Raw genomic sequence first — 23,070 nt, forward strand, 5'->3', positions numbered from 1 at the left:
TGCACCGAGATTTTGCCAATGCAAGATTAGTATTCGTATTAACTTTTTTAATTTTATTTTAAAATGATAAAGCAAATTATTACGGCATAGAGATGAAGAAGACAACGTGGCAGAAAGGATCTAACCCAGGAGAAGGAGACTGTGGACTTCAAGAAGATGGAAATTACACCAAGAGTTTACGTTTCAAAGGTAAAACAATCCAATTTTTTATCAAATTAAAGATAAACAAGTATTTTTGGGGGGGATTTGGAGCCTTTTGTTTGGATTCTGATGTTTGTTGTTGCTCTACAGGTCTAAAAAATGGATTTAAGAGTAAATCGAACACAGTTAGTCAAAAATCCACTTGTCAGTCACAGGTGAGTGAATCCCCGTCCAGTCACTGACTCTTTTCTAATTCTGACATTGTTTACAGTAAACAACGCAACAATATGTGGTTTGACTTGTTTGTAATGGTTGCGGGAAGAGTCATTATCTATAAATAATGTTAAGTGTATCACAGTGCTCACTGCTCTGTAGGAATATTAGTCCACTAAAACAATTATACACAAGCTTTTTCAGTGTTAATTATTATTTATATATTATTGCATTATTATTTTTCAAATGTAGAATCACAAAGAAGAACATATAAAACATCTCCAAGAGTTGTTTCAGCCAGTCAAGTCAAAGGACAATCCCATGGCTGTGAAAGAACACAAACTGCCTTCAGCTGGCAGCGCAGCAGAGCCCTGCGTGACACAACAAGGCGCGGCGATTTCTAAGAAAGGTTCTGGGAGTTTCCCTTTTAAGAAGTACATCAGCCATTTCAAGTATGTGCCAAAACTCCATGAATCCCCGTCCGTGATGGAGTCACCAGCGGAAGAGCATCAATTCAAATTGATAGAAAAAGAGCTTGGTCGTCAAATAAGTGATCGTTGTCCAAACATAAAAGTTCACAAAGCTGGTTCCACTGTCGTCTTTGACGGACCGAACGACGAAGTCAAATTAGGAGTCACAATACTGGATCAACTCGTCAAGCAGGTTCAAAAACGGATGGTGACTCTCAGCAGAACTTCGTTTACCTTCATCCAAAGCAGCAGTGCCATCTCCAGATACTCTTCTCTCTTTGAGCAGACACTTAAACACACTGTTTCTGTTGAGATCGGATCACAGCTGGTACTGTCCAGTCTGTCTTTGGATGCCCTGGACGAGGCCGAGGCGACTCTCAGGGCAGACATCAGTCTGATCACCGTGCTGCTGCTGCATATTGAAGCTTCGGTTCTCTACAGAGTAAAAGAAACCATGACCAAGGCCACAAACCAAGAAAACTCTCAAGAACTCAGAGTGAACACCAACTTTATCCCAACCCCAAAACATGACTCAGTCACTGAAATGCAACTGGTGGGCTACACTGAAAGTGTAAACAAGCTTAAAGAGATCCTGAATAAATCCCTGATGAGCGAAGGGGACGCACAGGAAGTGCTGAACCTACCAGGTGACATAATTGACCATTTTCATGCATTCTTGAAAATGATCTGTCCCAGGCAGACAGAAGTGACTCTTCAAGCCTCACCAGCCCCAAACCCCCACATTGTACTGACTGGACCTCCCTCAATGGTGCAGGGAGCTTTGGAAAATGTAAAGGCAGCACTTGCCACTCTGACGTCAGACACTTTACTTTTTGATGGACCAGGGGCCCACTGGTACTTTAAAACAGAGGGTATAGCAAACATGGGGTCCATCCAGAGATCTTGTCAGGTTGTTATTGAGGATACTTTAAACTTCACCGGAGTCACCAGCAGCCATGGAATATCCACAGCCAACATTTCAGAAGGGCAGCAAGGAAGTGATTCCATCAAGCTAAGAATGGAAGTCAAGCTTGGCCTGTTAGAGAATGAGCAGGTTTGACCATTTCTCTTATGCTATGTATGACAGCAATGTAAATCAGCAATGCAATATTAATGTTCTTCTTTTGACATTTTCCACAGGCAGATATTTTGGTGGTCCCCATGGTCAAATGTAAGATAGAGTCTGCAAATGTGGGAAAACGTTTGTTGAGAAAAGCAGGAAAAAGTCTGAAATTGCTGTTTAATAAGGTGGCAGCAAGTTCCACCTTGAAGCCCGGCGACATTTTGCAAGTTGATGCACCTGCGTCTCTCAGCTGCAACAAAATTGTATTCATCGAATGCCTGCCATGGGACGGAGTCAGAGGGAAAAGTGTGCAGGTACGGTCAAAACTAGGTTGGTATTCTTTAGGTAAAAAACTTAAGCCTTAAAATATCAGTTACCTTACCATGTAGCTTTTATTTTAGCTCGTGGAAGCCTAACATTAATCTGCTACAAAATCATTTTCTTAGGATACCATAAAGCTTTTTTAAAGTAGAGATGATCTTTATCACACTTGTTGTTTTGTAGGCACTTGAAAAAGGACTGCTCAAGTGTTTAGACTTATGTGAAGAGCAACACTTTCGCATTGTGGCCTTACCAGTCATGGGACCAGGACCTCTTTTAAAATTCAACATGGCAGATGCAATTCAGCTCATGACCGACAAGATATGCCAGTTTGCTTCATCTGCATCCTCAAAATTCCTGTCTGACATCCACATTGTTATCAACCCGGACAATCCAAATTCTGAGGAGGTAACGTTTACGTTTTGTACAAAAACTAGGAAATGCGGTTTGTAGTACGCATGAGTGCAGGACTGAATAACTTCTTAATGCTTTTATTTCCAGTGCTACAATAAAGTGTGTGAATGTCTGAGGGCAGCCATGAACAATCAAAGCCAATGTAAGTAGATGAAGAAAATTAGAAAGCCTGAATATTGCGAACAAAAGAAAGAATGTAACGTGTTGCAATGTCCTCTGTGCCAGCAATCTTCAAGAGCCTCACTACCGACCTGGACAGCATTGTTATGACAGTCGGTGGCAAAGTTAAACTGCACTTGGTTTTTGGCGACATAACCAATGAGACAACAGACGCTGTCGTGAACACAACAGACTTCCAATATTTCGACAGTGGTAGGTGATATATGTTTCAGGACGGTTGGTCGAAAGTAGTGTTGTTTATGTCTGGTACAATGAAATTCCAGTACGGGTGTCAATGGTTCAACATTTATGTTGGGTCTTGCAGTTGAAAGAATGCTTGTTCATTAGCTAATGTTAAACTTGCGGCAGTTCCAAATTCATTCCAATTTCCGTGGAGCAACTCCAAACATTTGAATGTTTAATTAAAGACCACCCAACATTAAACAAGCTTAATCCTATGCATGAAATCATTTTTGAAGCACTCGTTCCTGTTCGATATGTAAATGAAACTAAACAAAGCAATACTAACCTACTGTCAAGATGTCTTTATATGCTGATGTAATGTAGCATTACAACAATGGGACATCACAGCAGTCCCAGAGTTCAGTCTCACAGGAGCTTTGGTGTCTTTGCAGATGTGTGCAAAGCCATTTTAGCCATTGCTGGACCTGAAGTGGAGTCTGAACTTAAAGCAAGTAAGGACACACAATTCTTTTGGTGAAAATTTTGTAGAGCATATCATCCCCCGCTAATGATTTCTCTATTGTGTTTTGTGCAGTGTCTGATTATGCTGTGTCCGGAGATGTTTTTCAATCCCAGACAGGATCGTATCCTTGTTCAGTCCTTTTACACGTCTGCGGAAAAAATGATGCAGATTTAATTGAACAATTGGTGGTTGACATAATCGATCGTTGTGAAAGTCTAGAAGTCAACTCTGTTGCTATCCCGTCCTTGCGCACTGGTAAGTTGGCTTTTTGGATTAACCTTGACAAAAACATGAACAAAAAACCCACTGTCACCTCAAATCAGGTACGGAATTAAATAAATTAAGTTGAAGAATTTTTGCAGGTGCTGGTGGGATGAATGCAGCAGTTGCAGCCCGAGCCATCCTCCTCGGAGTCAAGGCTGCCACTTCATTCACTTCTCTTGACTTTGTAAGGGAAGTGCGCCTTGTGCTCTTCAAGATCGATGTTTTCTTGGCATTTAAACTTGAAGCAATGCAGATGTTCCCCTCTGCTTTAAACAACAAAGGTGTGCACGCTTTCACAACAATTACCCACACTCCACTTATCTAAAATCACTCATGTCATTGGCAACTCACTGCTACCTTGTGACCTCACCTACAGGCCCAGTGCCAGAGTTGCATCATGCACAGCAACAGCCACATTCATGTGTCAGTGAAGGAATAAACCAACTTGTTGCCACCTCTGCGAGTCAGAATTCCAGCTTTCTAATCTTGGGTTACTCAAGAAACGATGTTGATGACGCAAGGACAGAACTGACTAGACTTTACGAAGCGCAGTGCTCCACTCTGACCTATGAAATGGAAGAACTCGCAAATCTGAGCTCGGACGACATGAAGGAGCTAAAGCTGCTGATGGAGAGCCAGAATCTGTGCATCAAGGAGAAGCAAGATAGCCAAGGCACTGTTGTGGTGGTGACGGGCTTAAAAGATGGAGTCAACAAACTGGAGTGTTTCGTAAGCACCTCCATGAACAGGGAATTAAAAAGAGAGCTGAAAGTCAGGGATGAGGATGACTTGTACACCCGTGTGACTTGGTGTATCCTTCCTCACAATGGGAACTGGCAGAGGGTCCCTAAGAGAGCCAATTACAGCCTTGAGAAAAAAGAGGTTGCGCAAGGAATTGTGGATGCACAAGGCAGGTCATGGAATGTAAATCTACAAAGTATGGAGGCCATATTAAGAATCAGCGGGCAGAGGGCGAAGCTGAAACGACTTGTGAATCTTTCAGGTGAGCAACACTTTGCATGAAAATGTTGGATTTATGACACTTCTTCCTCTTCTGCATTAGGAGTGTCTGATTTTTTATATATATATATATATATATATATATATATATATATATATATATATATGTATATATATTTTTTTTTAAATTCTTTTCAATTTCTTCAAGACTTTAAGCTCCCTTTGTGCTGGGACAACATGACCACTGGAGAAAATCTGGAGATGTTTGCGCTGCAGCCTCTCTGTCCAGAGTACCAGTCTGTGGAAAAGGCCTTCAGCCAAACCGCCAAGCAGACCGTGTTAAAGGTTGGTGGCAAACTCACTGAAACACACTATTTGTTTCCCAAGACATCCCTTGTCACTGGTTTCACTTTATCTCTTCACAGATCGAGCGTGTGCAGAATGTCCATCTCCGACGTGCCTACGAAGTGCAGAAGAAACGCATCGCTGATAAGAACAGACAGGATGCCGACGCCTGTGAGAAGCTTCTGTACCATGGAACAACAGACAGCAATTCCAAAAAGATTGTGAAAAACGGCTTCAACAGGCGGTTTTCTGGAAAAAATGGTATGTTTCTTTGAACTTGGCTGCAGTAACTAGTTATCCTTGGTTGTGAACTATGTGCACAGTTAATGGTCAAATCTTTCAGCTGTAATAGATAGCTACTCTGATGAGGAGTGTCGTTTTTTTCATTTTGAAAGGTAATGTTGTGTAGCTGTGATGTGCAAGCTGTTAATCTTTTCCTTTTCAATCCCAGCAACCAGTTTTGGTCACGGAACCTACTTTGCTGTAGATGCAAGCTACTCAGCAAAGCCTATTTACTCAAAGCCAGCAGCCGATGGGACTCAGCTCATGTTCGTGGCCCGAGTTCTGACTGGCTCATACACATTGGGCCGTGAAGACATGAGGGTTCCCCCACCTCGCACAAGCGCACAGAGTCAGGACAGTTTTGACAGTGTGGTGGATGTGCTCGCCAACCCTTCCATGTTTGTTGTGTTCCACGATAACCAAGCATACCCAGAGTACCTCATCACCTTCAAATGACGACAAGGTGGAGTGAGGCACTAGAGAAACAATTTTCAATTGTTTTTATTTTGCTTTTTTTTTTAATGCTATTAATTCACAACACAGAGGTACTTTTACAGTAAAAGTGTGTTTTATTATGTATGTGCTTTTTTTTTGTGTTGTACAGACACAAAATGGGCAGGAACAAGTCATATAGTAGATTATTATGAAAAAATAGGCGGAGCTGGTCTCAAGCACAATGTTAATTCCTGAAGCGTATTATCTGCAATTCCACAGTGAAAATTCTGCACATCTTAAAATGCAATACAAGCTTGGTTAGTTTTTGTTTCATTCCTGAAAATATGTAGAATATTGTTTCATGAGTTTATGGTGTTGCTATTTAAGGTTTGTCTATCTGTCTGTCCACAATGTGCAGTGTGGGTGTAGTATCTGAATCTATGCATATGACATCATTTGAACTTATGTGTATGGCCTGATGTGAACTCAGCAGTGAACTGGCTGCACTTCTTGCCTAAGGGCATCTCAGTTCCATATATGGTCTTGTTATGGTCTTGTTATTGCCACTGCCACCAAATTGAAACCAGATGGCCATTGGGGGTGCAGCTATGGAATGCATACATTCACCCCCCCACTCCCAGCATCTTCCTCCCTGGTTGCTGGGGGTATAAGAGGTGATGTGAACAAAGGATCATCGGAGTTGCTCACATCTGGCCCAGAGACATCCCCAGGCTTTCTAGGTGCCTGACTGACTTCTGACTTCTTTGCAAATAAGCCAGTTTTTATATACAACTAAGTCTGTGTCAGTGAAGACTCCTTCAACATCTACATCACACGAAGCCACCAGAAGAATTCACCACATGGGTATCATGTTTTTGTCAGCAACACTGGCCAGATGACACTTGTGTTGCTTCTTTGGTTGACATACAATGGTTTACAAGTTCTCCTCCAACCAAAATGTATTTCATGTGATATTTTAATGTACTTGTAATCTTACTTGAAAGATTATCAGTCAGTTGAAATTCAATATAGCTCCACTGTTAACAGTCTTGTCAAGCCGTTTCTTTTGGTTTACAAAACCTTAATCTGCTTGTAATAGTGGAAATGTCTCATACGAAAATAAATCCAACGACGGAGTGAAATAAGGAGAAATCATGAGGTAAGAATAATTCTATAACTATAGATTAACTATGCTGAATACTGAAACTACACACACTAAGCTGAAGCAAACCTACAGTCACAAATCATATTTTAGATCCATAACGTTGTGTTGAAGGTGTCAGGCACTCACTCACTCATCAGGGTTTGATGGTGAATGTGGCCTGGCCATGGACCTGCCGGAGAGCACGACAGTCCAGAGTTGAAATCAGCCGAGTGACACCGGCTCTCTGGGGGATGAAAAACTCGGACCAGACCAGGGAGGAGCCTCCTGGAATCAGACTGGAACCAAAACCATTACTCAGGACAGATAAAAGATTGAACTGTTTCTTTTTCAGGAGAAAGAAGTAAGGCTCAACTTGACTAACAGCAACCCATGAAAACATTAAAATTAGAAAGAATGAAAAGAATAATTTTCTTTCAACATCAACAAACAATGTAAACAAGGTTCTAGACACACATTTTTAAAAAAGCAGTTTCCTTGTTTGCTGGTTTTACCTGTAATATTTAAACTTGGGCGGCATGACCCCAGGTCCTTCCATGCGAATGTAGACTTCCTCCAGGCTGAAGGTGAAAGGGTTTGTGAACTCCACAGACGCCATCATCTCTTCATTAACCCGACCCCCACCTGACACCTGCAGAATAACACCCAAAAAACACCACCAGAGATGACCAGTGTAGCCTTATAAGCATGCTTTGGATCAAGTTCAAGTTCAGCACTGTAGAGGTGATCCCAGCCACTACGTTTTAGCACGTTCAGTGAAGAATACCAGCCAAGTAAGAATAATTTCACACCGTAGTTGTTAGTTGGGGATTATGGAGGGTGACCACTTTCATGGCGCTGACAATCTGACCGGTCTCCTTCACCTTCCCGGTGACCATAAAGTGAAGGTTAGCCTGTTCCACCAGCTTCCGCATGTAGTTTCTCGATTCAACCACGATCACCTCCTGTACACCTGAGCAACACAAAATACAATCAGTTGTCTTTACCCTGAACATCTGAAAAAAGTGCCTGTGAATATGATAAGATGCAGGAATAAACTCACAAAGCACCCCCAGCCCTCCCTGCAAATACTTTAATCCAAATCTAGAGAGGCAGAAAAAAAACCCAGCTTCACTTGCTTTTATTGGGGCCAATCGTCAGAGTGGGATCCCTGAACAGGAACTCAGAGCTGGTCACTCCGGTGTAGTAGACCACGGTCCCGCTGACGTAGGCATCCACCACACGACGCTGGTCACTGTGGTTTATGAGTTCCAGCGTCAACTCAAAGTCGTCGCCTACTTGAACTTCCATGGTTGGGAGGACCAGGTCCACATCAGCTGGAGGAAGGTCAGACGTCTCTCGCTGACAGCCGTACTGCTCGGCTTTTTCCAGAACAGTCCGCTCCTCCACGCTGCCTATAGAAGATGAGCAAAACATTCATACAGTGTCTGTTAAATATTTGCTTTATAGCCTGAGTTATTTGCAAAATCACCATGGCCTCAGCCTAAAGCAGTCCTAATCCATACACAATGATGCCAAATGCGAAGTCACAGGTGACTGACTAATCTTCAGCAACGCCCTTTGTTTCTTTTGTGGTGCCAGCGTTGGCGTGAAACAAGCAAAATGATGCCAGCTAGCTGATTTCAACTCGGAAAGGGCTCCAGTCCAAAAACTGTGCCAAATAATCAGTCAATAATCACAGGAGCACCGGCAGCCAGACCCCATTGTTGTAAATTGACCACCTGGTGTTGGTGCTCAAGATGAAAAACAATTGGACTCACTCATTCAAATTCTATGTGACCGGCCGATTGGGAATGGGAACTCTTCTTAAACCGTGACAGATGTATTCACTTACCCTCAGGGAACTTGTACTGTTCAGTGATGTCTCTGCGTTCCATGCTTCCTGGAGCTTTGGTCAAAATCATTCGGCCCACATGATTTGGATTCACTTTAACTGTCTGCAGGGTGCCATCTTTATTCCGGGTATAAAACACCACATCACTGTTAACCTGTAGCAAGGACAGGCAGAATACAAATTGAGAAAAAAGCAAAAAAAACTAAACAAAAACAAATCAACAAACAAACAAAATGGGCCAATCTGAATTGGATACGCAGCTTTTGAAAACTTACCTCTGCAAACACAAAGGCAGCATCGAATGGGAAACATGTCTGCCCATGCTTGATGGCTTGGACAGAGGCTGGACCACATCTGTACATGCCTTTATGGATCAGATTGGAGGAGATTAAAAAAAAAAATAGGGCCAAACCTTTTCTCGAATAAGACAAAACGTTTGGTATTGTTATTCATGCTTTAATTCTAAGATGACTGAAATCTATTTTTTGCTGTAACTTAGATCAACATTAAATAACTGAATAAGCACATACCATCACTGGTCTCCTGTGGTGTTGCATCGACAGCCTGCCAGCCACCAAAGCCAGCGGGTAGGTCTGGTCTGGTCATGAAGCACTCGTTCCAGCAGTGATAGTTCCTGCAGTGAAAACAGAAAATGAATAATAAAAAGTTCACAGGCCTCAGTAGAAACACAGACAAAAGCATTATCAAATATGTTACTCATAGAAAACAGAGCACCACTGTTACAACACCAAAAGCATTTCCTTAAATAATTTCTTCAAAACGTAAGCAACTCAAATCAAATTAGAAATAAAATAAAAAACACAAAATACAAAGAATAACTCATTCAAATCAACTCTTACCAGATAGAATCTTTAGTGCGATCCCGATCGATCCTGCCATTGTCAAAGAGGATGATATCAGTTTTCAGATTTCCATCGTTGTCGTGGGCAGAGTAGTAGTTGGTCACCACTCGCGATGGGATGCCAAGACAACGCAAGACTTGACAAAAAAAGGAAGGAAAACAAGACAAAAATAAATTGAAGGCGTGACTGGACTCAAGAAGAGGAATTTCAGCCATTACTACTCAACCACGTGAGTGTAACTCGCCCTCACAGGTGTTGAAGACGGCAGCGTAGACCCAGCACTGGGCATAGCACACGGGCATCTTGCTGCTGGCGTAGGTGAGCAGGATGTCTGTGCTGCCTGTCCAGGAAGTGGGTGCCACTCCATAGGTGTAGTCGCCGCTCCAGTTCCCCACCAGCACGCCTTCGTCGTCGCGGGAATTCAGCTGATCTCCACCAAGAGACAAAATCCAGCGTTTATCACAGTGTCAGAGTGGAGTCGCTGCACCGGATGTCCACTGGGACTTTTTTTTAACCCACCATAGCTGAGGCTTGTCTGGCCACCTTGACGGGGTCCCCCCTGTTGGTGATGAGCATCCCAGACTTGTCCATGATGTACAGGCATGCATCCAGAATGCCGTAGTTGAACTGTTGAAGAGAAGAAAGAAGTCTTGAGGATCTTAAAAAGAAAAAAACGTTGATTGATGAGCAACACTCTCGCTTGTTGCTCATCAATGGTCTTCGCTACCTGTCCGTAGTTCCAGTCCCTCTCTGCGATGTCGTCAAATGCACCGTGGTAGATGATTCCAATCTCGTTCATTACACACTCCTGCCTCTCCGTCTCATCGTCCAGGAACACAGCGTCAGCTGGTGAACACAAAGCCATTATTGTTTGACTGAATGCGATGAAAAAAAACTGAAACAGTCCAGTGGCGCCAGACCAAAGAGGGGCCCGTCAGCCGACCTGCTGCCCAGGGGTTGAAGAGGATGTAGAGGCTCCGGTTGTCGTCTTTCCTGGTCCTGCGGATGCCAAACGGTGTCATCACAGCGACGTACAGGAGGTACTTTCCCACGATGCAGTCTGCATTAGGCGTGATTCCAACGGTGACCGTGTTGCCTGACGTGTTGGTAATGCGGCCCAGCCAGGAGCTCTGCCGGTTCCCGGTGGGGAAGACAGGGATGTAGGTGCCTTTGTTGTATTCAGGGCTGGGACCTGGACGGAAAAGCAGGTACCGTAGGGCTGTTTTTCTTTTCTTTTTTTGTCTTCTTTTTTTTTTGAAATAATATATACTATAGTAAAGCAAAGTAAATATAATGAATGGTTTAATAAAATGTGTCACTCTCATGGAAAAGAAGAAATGTGTAAAATTAGACATCATCTAAAATAATGGATCTCATAGATTTAACTGGCAGAAGAAGAGGCTCTCAATAAGGACCAGGAACCGTCCTCACCGATGACAAACTCCACAGCAAACTGGTCCTTGCTGGGTTTGTACGGACGATTGAAAAGAATCTCGACCTGGAACTCTTGTCCTCGACGGACGATGAGATGCTCAGAGTTGTAGTAGCTGCTGCGGTGTTGCTGCTTGTTGACTTCCTCTTTCTTTCTCATCATGTCAACGTCCATGATGTCAAGGAACTCTGAGTGGACGGAGGAAAAGAGACAAGGTTGCTTTTTGAAACACGCTCGGAAAAAAATGCTAAATTATTGCTCTTATCTGTAACTGTATACTACAGTCCAGCATCCATAACTAGATGGAAGATTCTGGGTATCTATCCTGTTACAGCTCTTAAAGTTAAAAAAAAAAGAAAAAGAAAAAAAGAGTGGAGTAAATTGACAAGCTCCAGGAAATGGGACTTTCTTGTGTTATTTTTATCTTGCTGAATGTCATTCATTTGTCAGTCTTGTGCAGAACTTGGAAGTTGTGGCACTGACAAGAGGACGCCGTTGTCTTCCTAAAAAGGACTCATATTTTTTTTTTCCAACGCTTTTCTTTTGTAGACATTTCTCCTTTTTCAAACTGAGTGTCAGTACAAAAGTGCACTGGTCTAGTGACGGTGCTGCAGTTAAACTGAGGTCTGGTTCCAATAACCTAAAACTGGCTTGTTTTGATCTATGTGATCAATGCAAAACAGCTCTGCAACATTTTTGTCAACAACAACTTGGGGAGCTCAGTTTGATAATTCCGTGCAACCTCTTCATACAAAAACAAACTTTAAAAGACACATTTTAAACAGTGAAGAAACGATATACGGGTATACGGGTGTATATGAAGGGAAGGCAAGTCCTGTGCGTACACACGTTCTCAAGAATCAAAGCTTTTCACATTTGAAATAAAATCCTCCAGTCACAGCGTGAGGACTGTTTTGTCTCTCACCAGTCAGAGGTGGGAATCCCCTCGGACCCGGTGCCACAAAGGGCTCAAACTCAGGTATTTCTGTCGCGTCAGAGTTGGAGCTGGCAACGGGGCCGGAGCTGCGGCCACGATTGGTCAACTTGGGACGGGTTCCAGTGGGACCAGGTGGGGGGGTGGAGGGGGTCAGGGGAGCGGTGGTTGGGGCAGCCTCCGTGGTGGACATGGTGCTGATTGTAGATCAGGTGACGTGTCTGGGGAGAGGAAGAGGGGTTAATTGTGACGATGGATTTTCCGCCACTTCATCCTAACTAACATTTGCACATGCAATATTGCATTTTCACAGCGATTCCTGTTTGACATGGTCACGTCTGGAAATGTCAGGAAAAGATGTTCTCCTCCCTCTGCACATCAACTCTGCTTTTCATCTTTTCTACTGGCAGCATTCACTGATGTGTCTGTGTGTTGCCTCACAGCTTAAAAAGAAAATCCTGCAGATAGATCACTGTTTGTGACAGATTAACAGGAAACAGAGACCCTTGAAGCCCTTTTTGCTATTTTGTAACAGCGTATGGTGAAAAGCTGTTTCTGGCTGGTATTTTGTGAAGTTCCTTCTGGATAAACTGAGAAGCTTCATACAATCATGTACAGGACAAGGAATATGTTCCTTCCCAGCATTAAAACCACTAGGAAAAAAATGATGTGAGATTAATCTTTGAATTGACAACTATAAACTTAAATGGTCACAAGTGTGGGCATAAGCAGTGGCTCAGTAATATCCTAAGCCCGTTTTTGTTTGGTCAACCAAACCTGAATATCTAAATATAAAGGCAAAACAACTCAACAAACCACTGACGACTGACAGGGTTCTAATTCTCTTTGGGTGTGATCGCCTTCAATCATGTCAAGAAGCAGCGTGACTCATAATATCCACAAAACATGGAAGAGCTAAAATTACATCAACCCTTAAACTAACATGTAGCCAAGTCGAACTCGGGCGCAGGCTGCTGTGGAGGAAAACAAAATGATGGTTATGTAAACATGTGGTGAGGGTGATTTAACCATTACACACTGCAGCTGTTTTTAACTGATACAAGCTCAAGGTGTCAGGTCAGTGCTACACACACCTGGCTGGGAATACATTTCCACTGTTACATCATGGGTGTGTGCCGGTCACGGGGAAAAGTCTGTGGCCAGGTTTGACGGTGAGTCACAGTTTAGCACAATAAGGTCTCTATTTTCACCTCAACGCACAGATGGACACAGTACCATTGAGCAGAGCAACAGATGGAAATGTGGAAAAAAGGATGAAAATAAGGACGTAAGAAAACATTGACTTAAAGATCATAAACTGTAGTAATCTGATACGTCATTTAGCCTGTACATCAGCAAAGAGCAACCATCTTTAAAAACATAGTAGTATGCCAAGGAGTTTATTTTAATTTTAAATCATTCTGAATATCCCTATTTATTGGACGTTTCTTTGTCACATTGCAACTACTTTGATAACTACTGGGTGACATAAAAAAACAGTACCAGTGATTATTTCTAGATCCGGTCATCCATAATATAAAGTGACAGTGGTACAAGACCTTTGCTTGGCCAAGAAGACAAAATTAAGCCGGATAGTTGAATCAGTGTATTTTTTTCTACACAAATAAGCAAACAACATAAATATGTTCAAGAGTTAAAATGTGAAATAAGCTAAAACATCACATATGTGGGATCATGAAATTGTTTCCTTATGAAACAATTTATTAATTAATGTAGAAAGGTTAAGTTGAGGCAACTGAACTTGAACTCATTACTCCTCTCATCTGAAAGGCTTCCTCAGAACTGAAGTCCAGTTGCCTCACATAATGCCAGCAGATGCTGATATTTGCTGACTTTGAGGTCAAACTGTTCCAGCAAGGCTATAAAAGTTGGAGCAGGTTCTGCTTTTTTTGTGGAGAGTAAAACTAAAATGTTGAGGCATGAAAAATTAAAATGATACCCCAAAAAATAAATAAATGCAAATAAAAACAGAAACAAATCAAAGCTCAACTCAATCAACTTAATTTAATTAACTTAATTCTTATTACTGCAATATTGAAATGGAAATTTGACTATTATTGCAAGTTTTGGATATGAGAAAAAGTAAGAAAAATATCCTGATAGAATTCATGGAATAAACTTCCTTAAATGTGCATGCCATCAAACAATGAAGAACTTGTTTGCTTTATCAAGTGAAAAATAAGGGGAAAATACACAGCAGCAGCAAAACACGAGTGCTTTAAATATGGAGGACAATAAATATAATACATTTTGACCCACAATTTGCCACTCTTAATTTTAGCAATATAAATGTACGGTTGAAATGTTTGTGTTGCACCCAGAGTTGACTCACCTCAGAACAGATGAAGTTGGAGAGAAATGCTGCCGTTGGATCAGAGGCGATCTGCTGCTGCTGCTCCTTCTACTTCTGCTTCTCCTTATATAGGATACGAAGAGGTGTGTGTGTGTGTGTGTGTGTGTGTGTGTGTGTGTGTGTGTGTTATTTGCAGGAAAATGGTGTTGTGTAACTGGTTGGTCCAATTTAGGAGCAGGATGTGGAATCTACCATCTCTGTTCAAGCCACAGCTGGACGCAGCTCAGATCATGTTGCCACACAATGTTGGAGCTTTCACACATGACACGATCCGATGCACACTTCAGAGTTGCCGGCGGTACGGTTCTTGTCCACAATTGCCAGTGGCCCGCTGACCACACCTGGCTCAAAGAGTCGCAAGTGTGGTCAGTGTGCTAATACGATCCCTTTTTAGCGGTGCTGTGGGTTGGGTCAGCATTTATCTTTGGTTCATCAGTCTTTGCACTGTGTGGAAGGAAGTGTTTTTTTTTTTCTCTTTAGAGAAAAAACACTTCTGTTTTGACCTCTTCGTGGATCCAGGTGACAATTTCTGGCAGGCTATTTTAAAAAGAATAAGATGTTTGCTGATTTTGTCTAAAGTGATTTAAATACTTCAGAGACATGTCTAAATGTGACAGCAGCGGCCCTAAAGTCACCTTACGGGATAGGAGAGCTGAATATATTTGCTTACTACAACTTCTAAACACCTCAAACTGATGTGTTTTTTTGCCTTTAAAGTTAATCTTTCTAGTTGTCGACACCTTCTAAATCCAAACCATTTGTGGCCTTTTGTAGTGTTAACAAGATAAACAATATTTTGCAGCATGAATAGAGTTAAACTATGCTAAATGCTATTCATGCAATGTAATTTATAAGTTGTTGGTGACAAAACAGCAATTAGCAACAGTTGCTCAGAGAGAAGCCAGCAAACGATCATTTCCATCAATGGGGAGAATATTTTTAGCGTTTCCATCTTGGGTTGTGGCACCAAACCTTACTCTTGGATTCAAAACATATTTTCCAAAGCCTAACCAAACACTTTTTTCATGCTAAAACATAAGCAGGCCACAAACGCTCGTCAAAGGTTGTCACAACATAAAACAACATAATCACAGAAAGTTAGAGTGGATGAATGCATTCATTTAATTTGAGAACAGCACAGGTGACACCTTGTCAAGAGTGTCTTTAGCCTCAAGTAAAGAGGCCGCCGTACTGTTAGCTGTACAATTATTCACACGCACCCCCATAAATGTACTTTTTTCATAGATTTAAACTGCTGGGGAGGTAATACCCAACCCGAGCATGCACTTAGACACGCCCACTCTTCAAAACTGATTCCAGATAAGTGAAGAGCAATTTTCACCAGCTTCAATGTATTTTTTTTTTCAAATGTGTTGCCTTCCATGTTTCTGTGTTTTCCATTTCCATCGCTAATCGTACGTCCTCTTGATTGCTGCCTTAATCCAAAAGGCAAACCAATCAACAAATGTAAATTTATGTTTGACATGAAAAGGGAACAACTCTGAGACTCAGTGTTGATGGTAGCTAAGGCTGCTTTACCCCTGAAAAGGAGTCTCATTTGAACCTCCTATTTGGAGAGAAGCGCTGCTGCAGGGAGTCAAATAAAAAAGTAATTCATCTGACATTTATAAAAAAGCTGCACACACCTAAAAAAAAAAAAAAAAAGGCATCCATCATAGTCATATTCAGTGAAACACTTAACAGACCTCAGAACAACTGCGCTCTGGTTAATGGCAGCAAATCAATATGCCTGATTCAGTCCTTTCCATAAACAGGCTCTGTTTTTATGAACTGCGATGGAAAGGTTGAATCATAAAGAACACGATCTCATGTGCGTGTGTGTGTGTGTGTGTGTGTGCGCGCACGCTTGCGTACGATTGGACTGGACATGGGAACATGTTGTACCTTGAATGCAGGCAGGCATGTTGAAAGGATACTGGCTCTCCACACAATACAGTGACTGTTTTGGAGGGAATTGAGAAAAAAAAATGGTCTACTGTTTGTATGAGTACATCGACGCTGAGGGCGATGCAGAACAGAAAACCAAACTCACCGCCCGCTTGTGGCATTTCTGAGCACTGACAGAGCGCTCTCATGCGGTTGAGAATGTCTATGTTGTTTTTGCATTTATCGTAAGCCATCTGAGCGCCTCAGTCCTGGAGATCATCACAAATAAGTATGTACTTGTATATTTTTGCTCTTTGCTTCCCATAGTCACACTGTTGCTTTAAGTATACGCCGGCAAGACCTGAGAAACATGTTGCACTCAGCTCAGTTTTACCTCTCACCACAGGAAGTGCCACACATTCACCACAGGGCGAGCGACTGATAGCAGGATTCTCAAAAGCTCACATGAGGTGTGTGAATACATACTGGAGAGAGGGTTTCATAAGCAGAGAGATCTATAATTAAACAGTGCATACAACAAAATATGGTTACATGCATTGTTTTGTGTTTGTGTGTGTGTATTGCAAGCGGATGGAGTCAACTTCCTGCTGATCTCGAACAGAACGTATGAGAAAGTCACGTGGCGCGAGTGTTAAACCGCCTTGAGCTTGGCTCTGAGTAGGTCCCAGCATGTTTTTCTCTCCTCTCTCACAATGAGAGTGGTGAAACGCTTCCTCTAGAATTCACACAGGAACTAAAAAAGGGGAAGAGGAAGGGCGAGAAGAAGAATATGTACGGCGTGGTGATGGAGCTGACTCAAAAGAGCTGCGGGTCAGTCGTCGCCAACGGCAGTGGTGAGTCTATGTGAAGTTTGCTCTTTCGTTTTTCTCATGCACGCGCTAAAAACGAGAAAAGCACGCACGTTCTGATGACGAGTACAGTTTTACGTCGGAGTATTATATGGTAAAACCCTCAAGTTTAAACTGTTTTGTTTTTTTAAAGGGAAACAAAAAAAGAGTTGTGGCTCAAGTGCATTTCTTGTTGTGCTTTCTTTTTCTTTTAGAGCTTCCTGTAAAGTGCTCTGAGGAAGTACTTCTTCCGTTCTTCACGGAAGAGAGCCTGGAGGTCGATATGGACCCAAATCATCATCATCATGCTCTTCCAGAACTTAGACTGGTCCTTCTGGGCAGGAAAGGAGCAGGGAAGAGTGCAGCAGGCAACACAATACTGGGAGCAGCGGGACGATTCCAAAGTGGCAAACCCACAGAGGAGTGCGTGGTGGAGAGTCACGCTAATGTGGCGGGGAGAAAAGTCACGGTGGTGGACACCCCTGGTTGGGAGTGGTACTACCCGCTCAACAGCACTCCCAACTGGGTGAGGAGAGAAACTCTACGGAGTGTTTTGCTTTGTCCGCCCGGACCCCACGCGTTGCTTCTGGTTGTGCGGTCGTGCACCTCAGTGACGGAGGAATACGTCGGTGAGATGGAGGAGCACCTGGAGCCGCTGGGAGGGGACGTCTGGGAGCACACCATGCTGCTGTTCACCAGAGGAGACGAACTCGGCCTGGTCTCCATGGAGCAGCGAATCCGAACAGGTGGCAAAGGGATCCAGAGGCTCCTCCAAAAGTGCGAGAACAGGTACCACGTTTTGGACAACAGGAGCAAAGGGGACGCAGGGGTGCAGGTTGCAGAGCTGCTGAGGAAACTGGAGGTGATGGTGGAGGAGAAGAGGGAGGACGGAGGTGATTTTTTAAAGATGGACGGCGCGCTGCTGACGGGCCTCGAGGCCGACAGGAAACGGAGGGCGAGAGAACAGAGGAAGAAACAGAGGCAGATGGAAAACCAGACGCAGAGAGCGACCATCAAAGCTGTTCTAACAAGTGAGTTCTTTGTTCAAAAACTCAAAGAGATGCAAGGGATAGTGGGAGAAATAAGTAACTTGTCCTTCCAGCATCAATGCAAAGGTGTAATAACCACAGTGCAGTAATAAGGATAAAAAAAACAACCCTTAAAACCAGAAAAGATCCTAAATAGAGTGAATATTCAGACGCATGTATGGAAAATATTTCACCTGTCCTTTTCTTTTCCAGCCGATGACCTTCAGAGTTCGCTGCTGGACGCTCACCATTCGTTCTCCAAGGCTCCCCGACGACTGTCTGAAGTCCGGCTGGTTCTGCTGGGGGAGCGCGAAACGGGGAAGAGCTCTGCCGGGAACACCATCCTGGGGAAAAGTGACCTGTTCCCGGTCGGCCTGGTGACGGAGGAGTGCAGCTGCCAGCAAGCAGAGGTGGCCAAGCGTCTGGTGACGGTGGTGGACACTCCAGGCTGGGAGGGGGGAGCGGCAGGTGGAACACCCGAGAGGGTGAAGAGAGAGGTGGTCAGCAGCGTGGCCTTGTGCCCACCGGGGCCTCACGCGCTCCTGCTGACCCTGAGAGTGGACACGCTGGTCACGGCGGGACACGTGAGGGAGCATCTGGAACTCTTTGGCGAGAACGCGTGGAGACACACCATCCTGCTGTTCACACACGGGGATCAGCTTCGAGAGGGCGTGGATATCGCACAGCACATCCACGGTGGCGGCAGGGACCTCCAGTGGATCCTGCACAAGTGCAGGGACAGGTACCACGTGGTCAGCGGCGCAGAGGTGGACTGGGGCCGCAACGCGGTGACAGAGCTCCTGCAGAAGGTGGAGAAGATGGCTGCCACAAACCGATGCGAGGCTTTTTCCGGCCTTGTCCAGGAAGTCAAGGATTTGACACGGCAGAAGAACGAAAAGTTCAACCACCAGCTAAAAGTGGTGGGAGACAAGATGCTCCGGCAGGAGGCCGAGCTGAGAACCATGAGAGAGAGGGAGATGAAAAGCATGAGGTTCTTCATCAGGAGAAAGAAACAGAAATCGCCACTAAAGATTGACGTTCAAAGAGAAGATGAGGAAGACCAGGACAAGATGAGCAAATACAGGAAGTACGATGATGGTGAACTTGAAGAGAGGATTCGATGGCTGACAGAGGACAAAGAGAGGGAAATTCAAGACCTGCTCATCGAGAAGGAGAGAATCAATGTGGACCTAAAGCAGAGCAGAGAGGAGAAGGACAAAGCTCTGCTCAGCCTGGAGTTGAGAGACAGAGAGGTCGAAGACTTGAAAAACACCATCGACGAGCAGCAAGTGAAGCTCCTCGACCTTCAATGCACATGTGCTGAAAGTGAAAAAGAGATGAAACAGACTGAGGATGTAATTAGAGTCAAGGAAGGAGAGTGGCTGAGCGAGGTGGAGAAAGTGGAGGAGAAGGCAGAGCTGCAGAGGGAGGAGGAAGCAGAGTGGATGCAGAAAATCGATCTGTTAAAGAGTGAAATGGAAGAAACAAAAAGACACTATGAACGAGCTCTTGAGAGAGAAGCTGAGGGAAAAAACAGGGAGATGGCAGAGATGGAAGCAAGGCTTCAGCTGGAGATGCTTGAAAAAGAAAACCAGGCGAAGGAAGTGAGGAAGAAAATAGAGGAAAAACAGTTGCTCCTTGAGAAGACAAAACAATATGAGGAACACATGGAGATCAGTGCAGAGGCAATTAAACTACAGCACAGAAAAGAGATAGAGGAGAAGGACGCAGAGATACACAAACTGAAGAAGCATCATGAAGAGGTGGCCAGAAAAATTTGTGAAATGGAAAAGGCTACAGAGAAAATGAAATGTCAACACAGAGAAGAGCTTGAACAGAAGACTAAAGAAAACACAGAAGAAAAAGATCGGCTCAAACTACAGTGTGAAAGTGAGAAACTGGTCATGATGCAGGAATCACAAAAAGAAATCGCAACTCTCCAAAGAGAGTTTGCCAAAGACACAGAGAGACAAATGCAAGCAGAGAAGAGGGAGATGTTAGAGTTGGAGGAGAAGTGCGATTTCCAAATGGAAGAAGCAAAGCTGCAAAATGAGGAAGCAATGAGAGCGATGAGAGAAGACATGATGCAAGAGACGCTGGTGAAAGAGAAGGAGGTGGAGGAGTTGAAAGTGCAGCACAAAGGAGAAATGGCAGCAAAAAATACAGAAGTAGAAAAGCTGAAGCAGCATATGGCAGCGAAACACAATGAGGAAATGGACAAGAAAGTGAAAGATGCTGAAGAACTGGTGGAAAAGATCCAACAAGAGTGCAGTGATAGAATGAGGGCGATAGAAAAAGAGAGGCAAAAAGAGATGGAAGAGCTGAGACAAGAATGTGAAGAGAGGGCTGAGACGCAATTGCAGCAAAGACAGAAGGTGGAAAAAGAGATGGAAACGATGAAGGAACGGGTGGAAGAGCTGGAGCAGCAGCTGAGGCAGACGGAACAGGAGGGAGAAAGTCACAAGAAACAGATGAAGCACGAGCTGGTGGAGAAGGACAGAGTGATAGAAAACCTGACTGAGTACAGCAAGGATGTTGAAGAAACACGAAAACAAGAAAGAGAGGAGCTGAACCACCTGAAGGAAAAACTGAAGGAGAGGGAGAGCGAGGTGGAGCATCTCCAGCTGCAGGCCGTCCATCAGGAAGCCAGACGGAAGGAAGAGGAAGAGGCGAGAGAGAGCGAGATGAACGCGCTCAGAGGCCTCGTTGAGAGTAAAATCAAAAAAATTGTACAGAAAGACGAAGAGCTGGAGGAGGCGCAGCGGGAACACGCGAGCTGCCTGGAGAGAATGGAGGAGCTGCGGGGGAACCTCCTCCAGAGCCAGAGCTCCGCTGACGCCGAGGTGACGGTGAAACTCCAGGAGAGGGAACTGGAGCTGCAGCGGCTAAGGCTCCAGGACAGGGAGAGCGAAAGGGAGCTGCAACAGCTGCGACTGACCATCGAGCAGACCAGGAGCAAGCTGAAGGAGCTCACCCGCAGGATGGAGGAGGAGGCCACCAGCATGACCCGGCAATACGAGAAGGAGCTGGCCAGCCGAAACAAAGATGTGGACGAGTGTCGGCGAGGAGCGGCCGACGTCGCCGAGAAATACGAAGAGAGCCGGCGTTGTGTCGCAGAGCTGCGGGAGCAAAGTGATAGGACGAGGCAGGACAAGGAGAAGCTCAGAGCAGTGTGCGAGCTGCTGAGGAAGGAGGGCGAAGACTTGAGGGAGCGAGCGGAGGAGCGCGAAGAAAAGCTGAGGAGCAGAGAGGAGGAAGTTGAGGGCATCCTCAAGGTCAAAGATCAGGAGGTCGGCGCACTGAGGGAGGAGGTGGAGAGGATGAGGATGAGGGAGGGCGAGGCAGAGAGGCAGATCCGTGAAATAAGGGAGGACTTGGTGACGCGGCTGGAGAAAAGGCACGCTGAGATCAAGATCAAAGAGAAGGCCATGGAGGAGGAAGTGGCGCAGCGGGAAAAGGAAGTGGGCGAAAGGGAGCGGCTCCTGAGGAGCGGCGAGGAAGAGCTCAGCCAGAGGGGGCGCCAGCTGGATGCCAGGGAGGGGGAGCTGGTCGAGAGGGAGGCGAGGGCGCGACGCCTGGGAGAACGGAAGAGAGAAGTGGAGAGCTTGCTCCAGGCTCTGGAGGAGCAGCAGGAGGAGCTGAGCAGCCACAGCCAGGACCTCCAGAGGAAGATCAGGGAGCTGGAGGAGGAGAGGGAGCAGCGGCTGAGCAGCGCCGGCCAGGAGCTGCGCAAAGAGGCGGAGCTAAGGGCGTCACTTGAGGAGGTGAGCCGGCGGGAAGGCGAGCTGAGGGAGCGCGAAGAGGAGCTGCTCGCCAAAGAGAGAAGAGTGACAGAGGGAGGAGGAGGAGGAGGAGGAGGAGGAAGAGATGGAGGAGGAAGAGATGGAGGAAGGAAGCCTTTCCGCCTGGAGGACGCGTTAGAAACAGGAAGTGGGTCCAGCAGACGGGCAAACACAGCAACTGGGAGCAACGACCATCATCCCGAAACACACAGAGCCCAGGGGGAGGGCATGGAAGGGTCAGAGGTCATCGGAGACGGTTCACCCAGAAGCTCAAGCGACGACGGGTCCGACTTCAGGGTGATGCTGCTGGGGGAGTCCTGGTCGTGCAGCTCCCCCGCCGGGCTCAGCCTCCTGTGCGGGGACACTTCCACACAGGAAGCTTCGACCTTCAGACGCTGGTGCGGGAAGGTCGCGGGACAGCACCTCACCGCCGTGGAGCCTCTTGGCCTCAGGTGGCGCGACGGGCCCCAGTTGACCAACGACAACCAGCTAGGCTGCGCGCTGAAGGGAGCGGCGTGGCCCGGCGGCGCCGCCCTCCACGCCGTGCTGGTGCTGGTGCCGGCCTTCCTGACGTGCACGCAGAAGTTCCGCAGGGCCGTGGAGGAGAACATGGCGCCGCTGGGGCCCGACGTCTGGCGGCGCACGCTGCTGGTGTTCACGTGGGGCGAAACCCTCGGGGAGGGAGCGGAGCAGCACATCCTGAGGAACGGCGAGCTGGCGTGGCTGGCGGGGAGGTGCGGGGGCGGCTACCACGTGGTCACCAGTGCCAGGAGCGACGGGCTGCTCAAGAAGGTGCAGGAGATGCAGGCGTCTCGGCACGACATGCGATGACTGCGGTGCCGCCTGGGGAGAAAATGTTATTTAAATAAACCTGATGAGAAACCGACAGTCTTTGTTTGTGGTGAATCGGAAGTTGCAATTTAAAAATAACAACAAAAAAAAAACACAACAGGGCTTTCAGGGTGAAAAAATGATTACAATTTTTGTGTCTCTTTTTTAAAAAATGTAAAATTCAAATTTTGCTTGAACAAAAACCTTTGGCTTTTGGCTGTCAAAGAAGGAGGAAGAGTCAAGGTGGTAGAACATTGAAACCTCGGACTGAAGCATAATTACAGCAAACAGCAGCGGAAACAGGAAAAGAAGATTACTTGCT

At 45.3% G+C, this 23,070-nt stretch overlaps 3 protein-coding genes across 6 annotated transcripts; 2 read left to right on the forward strand and 1 right to left on the reverse strand.

Annotated features, from left to right (window-relative positions):
- The first annotated feature begins 315 nt into the window (after positions 1 to 315).
- LOC142889477 (protein mono-ADP-ribosyltransferase PARP14-like) lies at positions 316 to 5,913 on the forward strand. 3 transcript variants are annotated; one of them, XM_076028255.1, is made up of 13 exons: positions 316 to 356; positions 607 to 1,878; positions 1,965 to 2,201; positions 2,392 to 2,616; positions 2,710 to 2,764; positions 2,848 to 2,994; positions 3,417 to 3,476; positions 3,560 to 3,742; positions 3,850 to 4,032; positions 4,128 to 4,754; positions 4,920 to 5,056; positions 5,137 to 5,317; positions 5,508 to 5,913. In XM_076028255.1, exons 2-13 carry the CDS (start codon positions 676 to 678, stop codon positions 5,792 to 5,794), a joined length of 3,525 nt encoding a protein of 1,174 aa, XP_075884370.1. In that variant the 5' UTR covers positions 316 to 356; positions 607 to 675; the 3' UTR covers positions 5,795 to 5,913. The 3 variants fall into 3 exon arrangements, with proteins under 3 accessions (XP_075884370.1, XP_075884371.1, XP_075884372.1); XM_076028256.1 differs by lacking the exon at positions 2,392 to 2,616; XM_076028257.1 differs by lacking the exon at positions 316 to 356 and having other exon boundaries at positions 430 to 1,878.
- Positions 5,885 to 14,484, reverse strand: f13a1b (coagulation factor XIII, A1 polypeptide b). The gene is made up of 15 exons (XM_076028258.1): positions 14,352 to 14,484; positions 11,990 to 12,219; positions 11,064 to 11,252; positions 10,576 to 10,824; positions 10,360 to 10,478; positions 10,152 to 10,259; positions 9,883 to 10,057; positions 9,630 to 9,768; positions 9,300 to 9,403; positions 9,045 to 9,133; positions 8,770 to 8,923; positions 8,054 to 8,329; positions 7,727 to 7,887; positions 7,430 to 7,566; positions 5,885 to 7,213 (listed from the first exon to the last, which is right to left on the reverse strand). The coding sequence occupies exons 2-15, from the start codon at positions 12,189 to 12,191 to the stop codon at positions 7,072 to 7,074; spliced, it is 2,244 nt and encodes a 747-aa protein (XP_075884373.1). The 5' UTR covers positions 12,192 to 12,219; positions 14,352 to 14,484; the 3' UTR covers positions 5,885 to 7,071.
- Positions 14,485 to 16,928: 2,444 nt separating this feature from the next.
- LOC142889483 (uncharacterized) lies at positions 16,929 to 22,805 on the forward strand. Of its 2 annotated transcripts, none has more exons than XM_076028262.1 (3): positions 16,929 to 17,113; positions 17,323 to 18,138; positions 18,349 to 22,805. In XM_076028262.1, exons 1-3 carry the CDS (start codon positions 17,050 to 17,052, stop codon positions 22,746 to 22,748), a joined length of 5,280 nt encoding a protein of 1,759 aa, XP_075884377.1. In that variant the 5' UTR covers positions 16,929 to 17,049; the 3' UTR covers positions 22,749 to 22,805. The 2 variants fall into 2 exon arrangements, with proteins under 2 accessions (XP_075884377.1, XP_075884379.1); XM_076028264.1 differs by having other exon boundaries at positions 17,094 to 17,222.
- Positions 22,806 to 23,070: the final 265 nt, after the last annotated feature.

Source organism: Nelusetta ayraudi, unplaced genomic scaffold (genome assembly GCF_046127955.1).
Source record: "Nelusetta ayraudi isolate G7.1 ecotype Tasmania unplaced genomic scaffold, CSIRO-AGI_Nayr_v1 ptg000022l, whole genome shotgun sequence".
In the NCBI taxonomy this organism is placed as follows: domain Eukaryota; kingdom Metazoa; phylum Chordata; class Actinopteri; order Tetraodontiformes; family Monacanthidae; genus Nelusetta; species Nelusetta ayraudi.

What these genes read in the sequence shown, in the direction of transcription:
- f13a1b (XM_076028258.1), bottom strand. Translation starts at nt 12,191, where the DNA reads ATGTCCACCACGGAGGCTGCCCCAACCACCGCTCCCCTGACCCCCTCC. An exon ending in GGGACTGGAACTACGGACAG is followed by an intron (nt 10,260 to 10,359) that starts GTAGCGAAGACC and finishes TCTCTTCAACAG; the next exon opens with TTCAACTACGGCATTCTGGA. An exon ending in ACAGTACAAGTTCCCTGAGG is followed by an intron (nt 8,330 to 8,769) that starts GTAAGTGAATAC and finishes CATCTTCTATAG; the next exon opens with GCAGCGTGGAGGAGCGGACT.
- LOC142889483 (XM_076028262.1), top strand. Translation starts at nt 17,050, where the DNA reads ATGTACGGCGTGGTGATGGAGCTGACTCAAAAGAGCTGCGGGTCAGTC. An exon ending in AGTCGTCGCCAACGGCAGTG is followed by an intron (nt 17,114 to 17,322) that starts GTGAGTCTATGT and finishes TTTTTCTTTTAG; the next exon opens with AGCTTCCTGTAAAGTGCTCT. An exon ending in CATCAAAGCTGTTCTAACAA is followed by an intron (nt 18,139 to 18,348) that starts GTGAGTTCTTTG and finishes TTTCTTTTCCAG; the next exon opens with CCGATGACCTTCAGAGTTCG.
- LOC142889477 (XM_076028255.1), top strand. Translation starts at nt 676, where the DNA reads ATGGCTGTGAAAGAACACAAACTGCCTTCAGCTGGCAGCGCAGCAGAG. An exon ending in CATGAACAATCAAAGCCAAT is followed by an intron (nt 2,765 to 2,847) that starts GTAAGTAGATGA and finishes CCTCTGTGCCAG; the next exon opens with CAATCTTCAAGAGCCTCACT. An exon ending in CTCTGCTTTAAACAACAAAG is followed by an intron (nt 4,033 to 4,127) that starts GTGTGCACGCTT and finishes CCTCACCTACAG; the next exon opens with GCCCAGTGCCAGAGTTGCAT.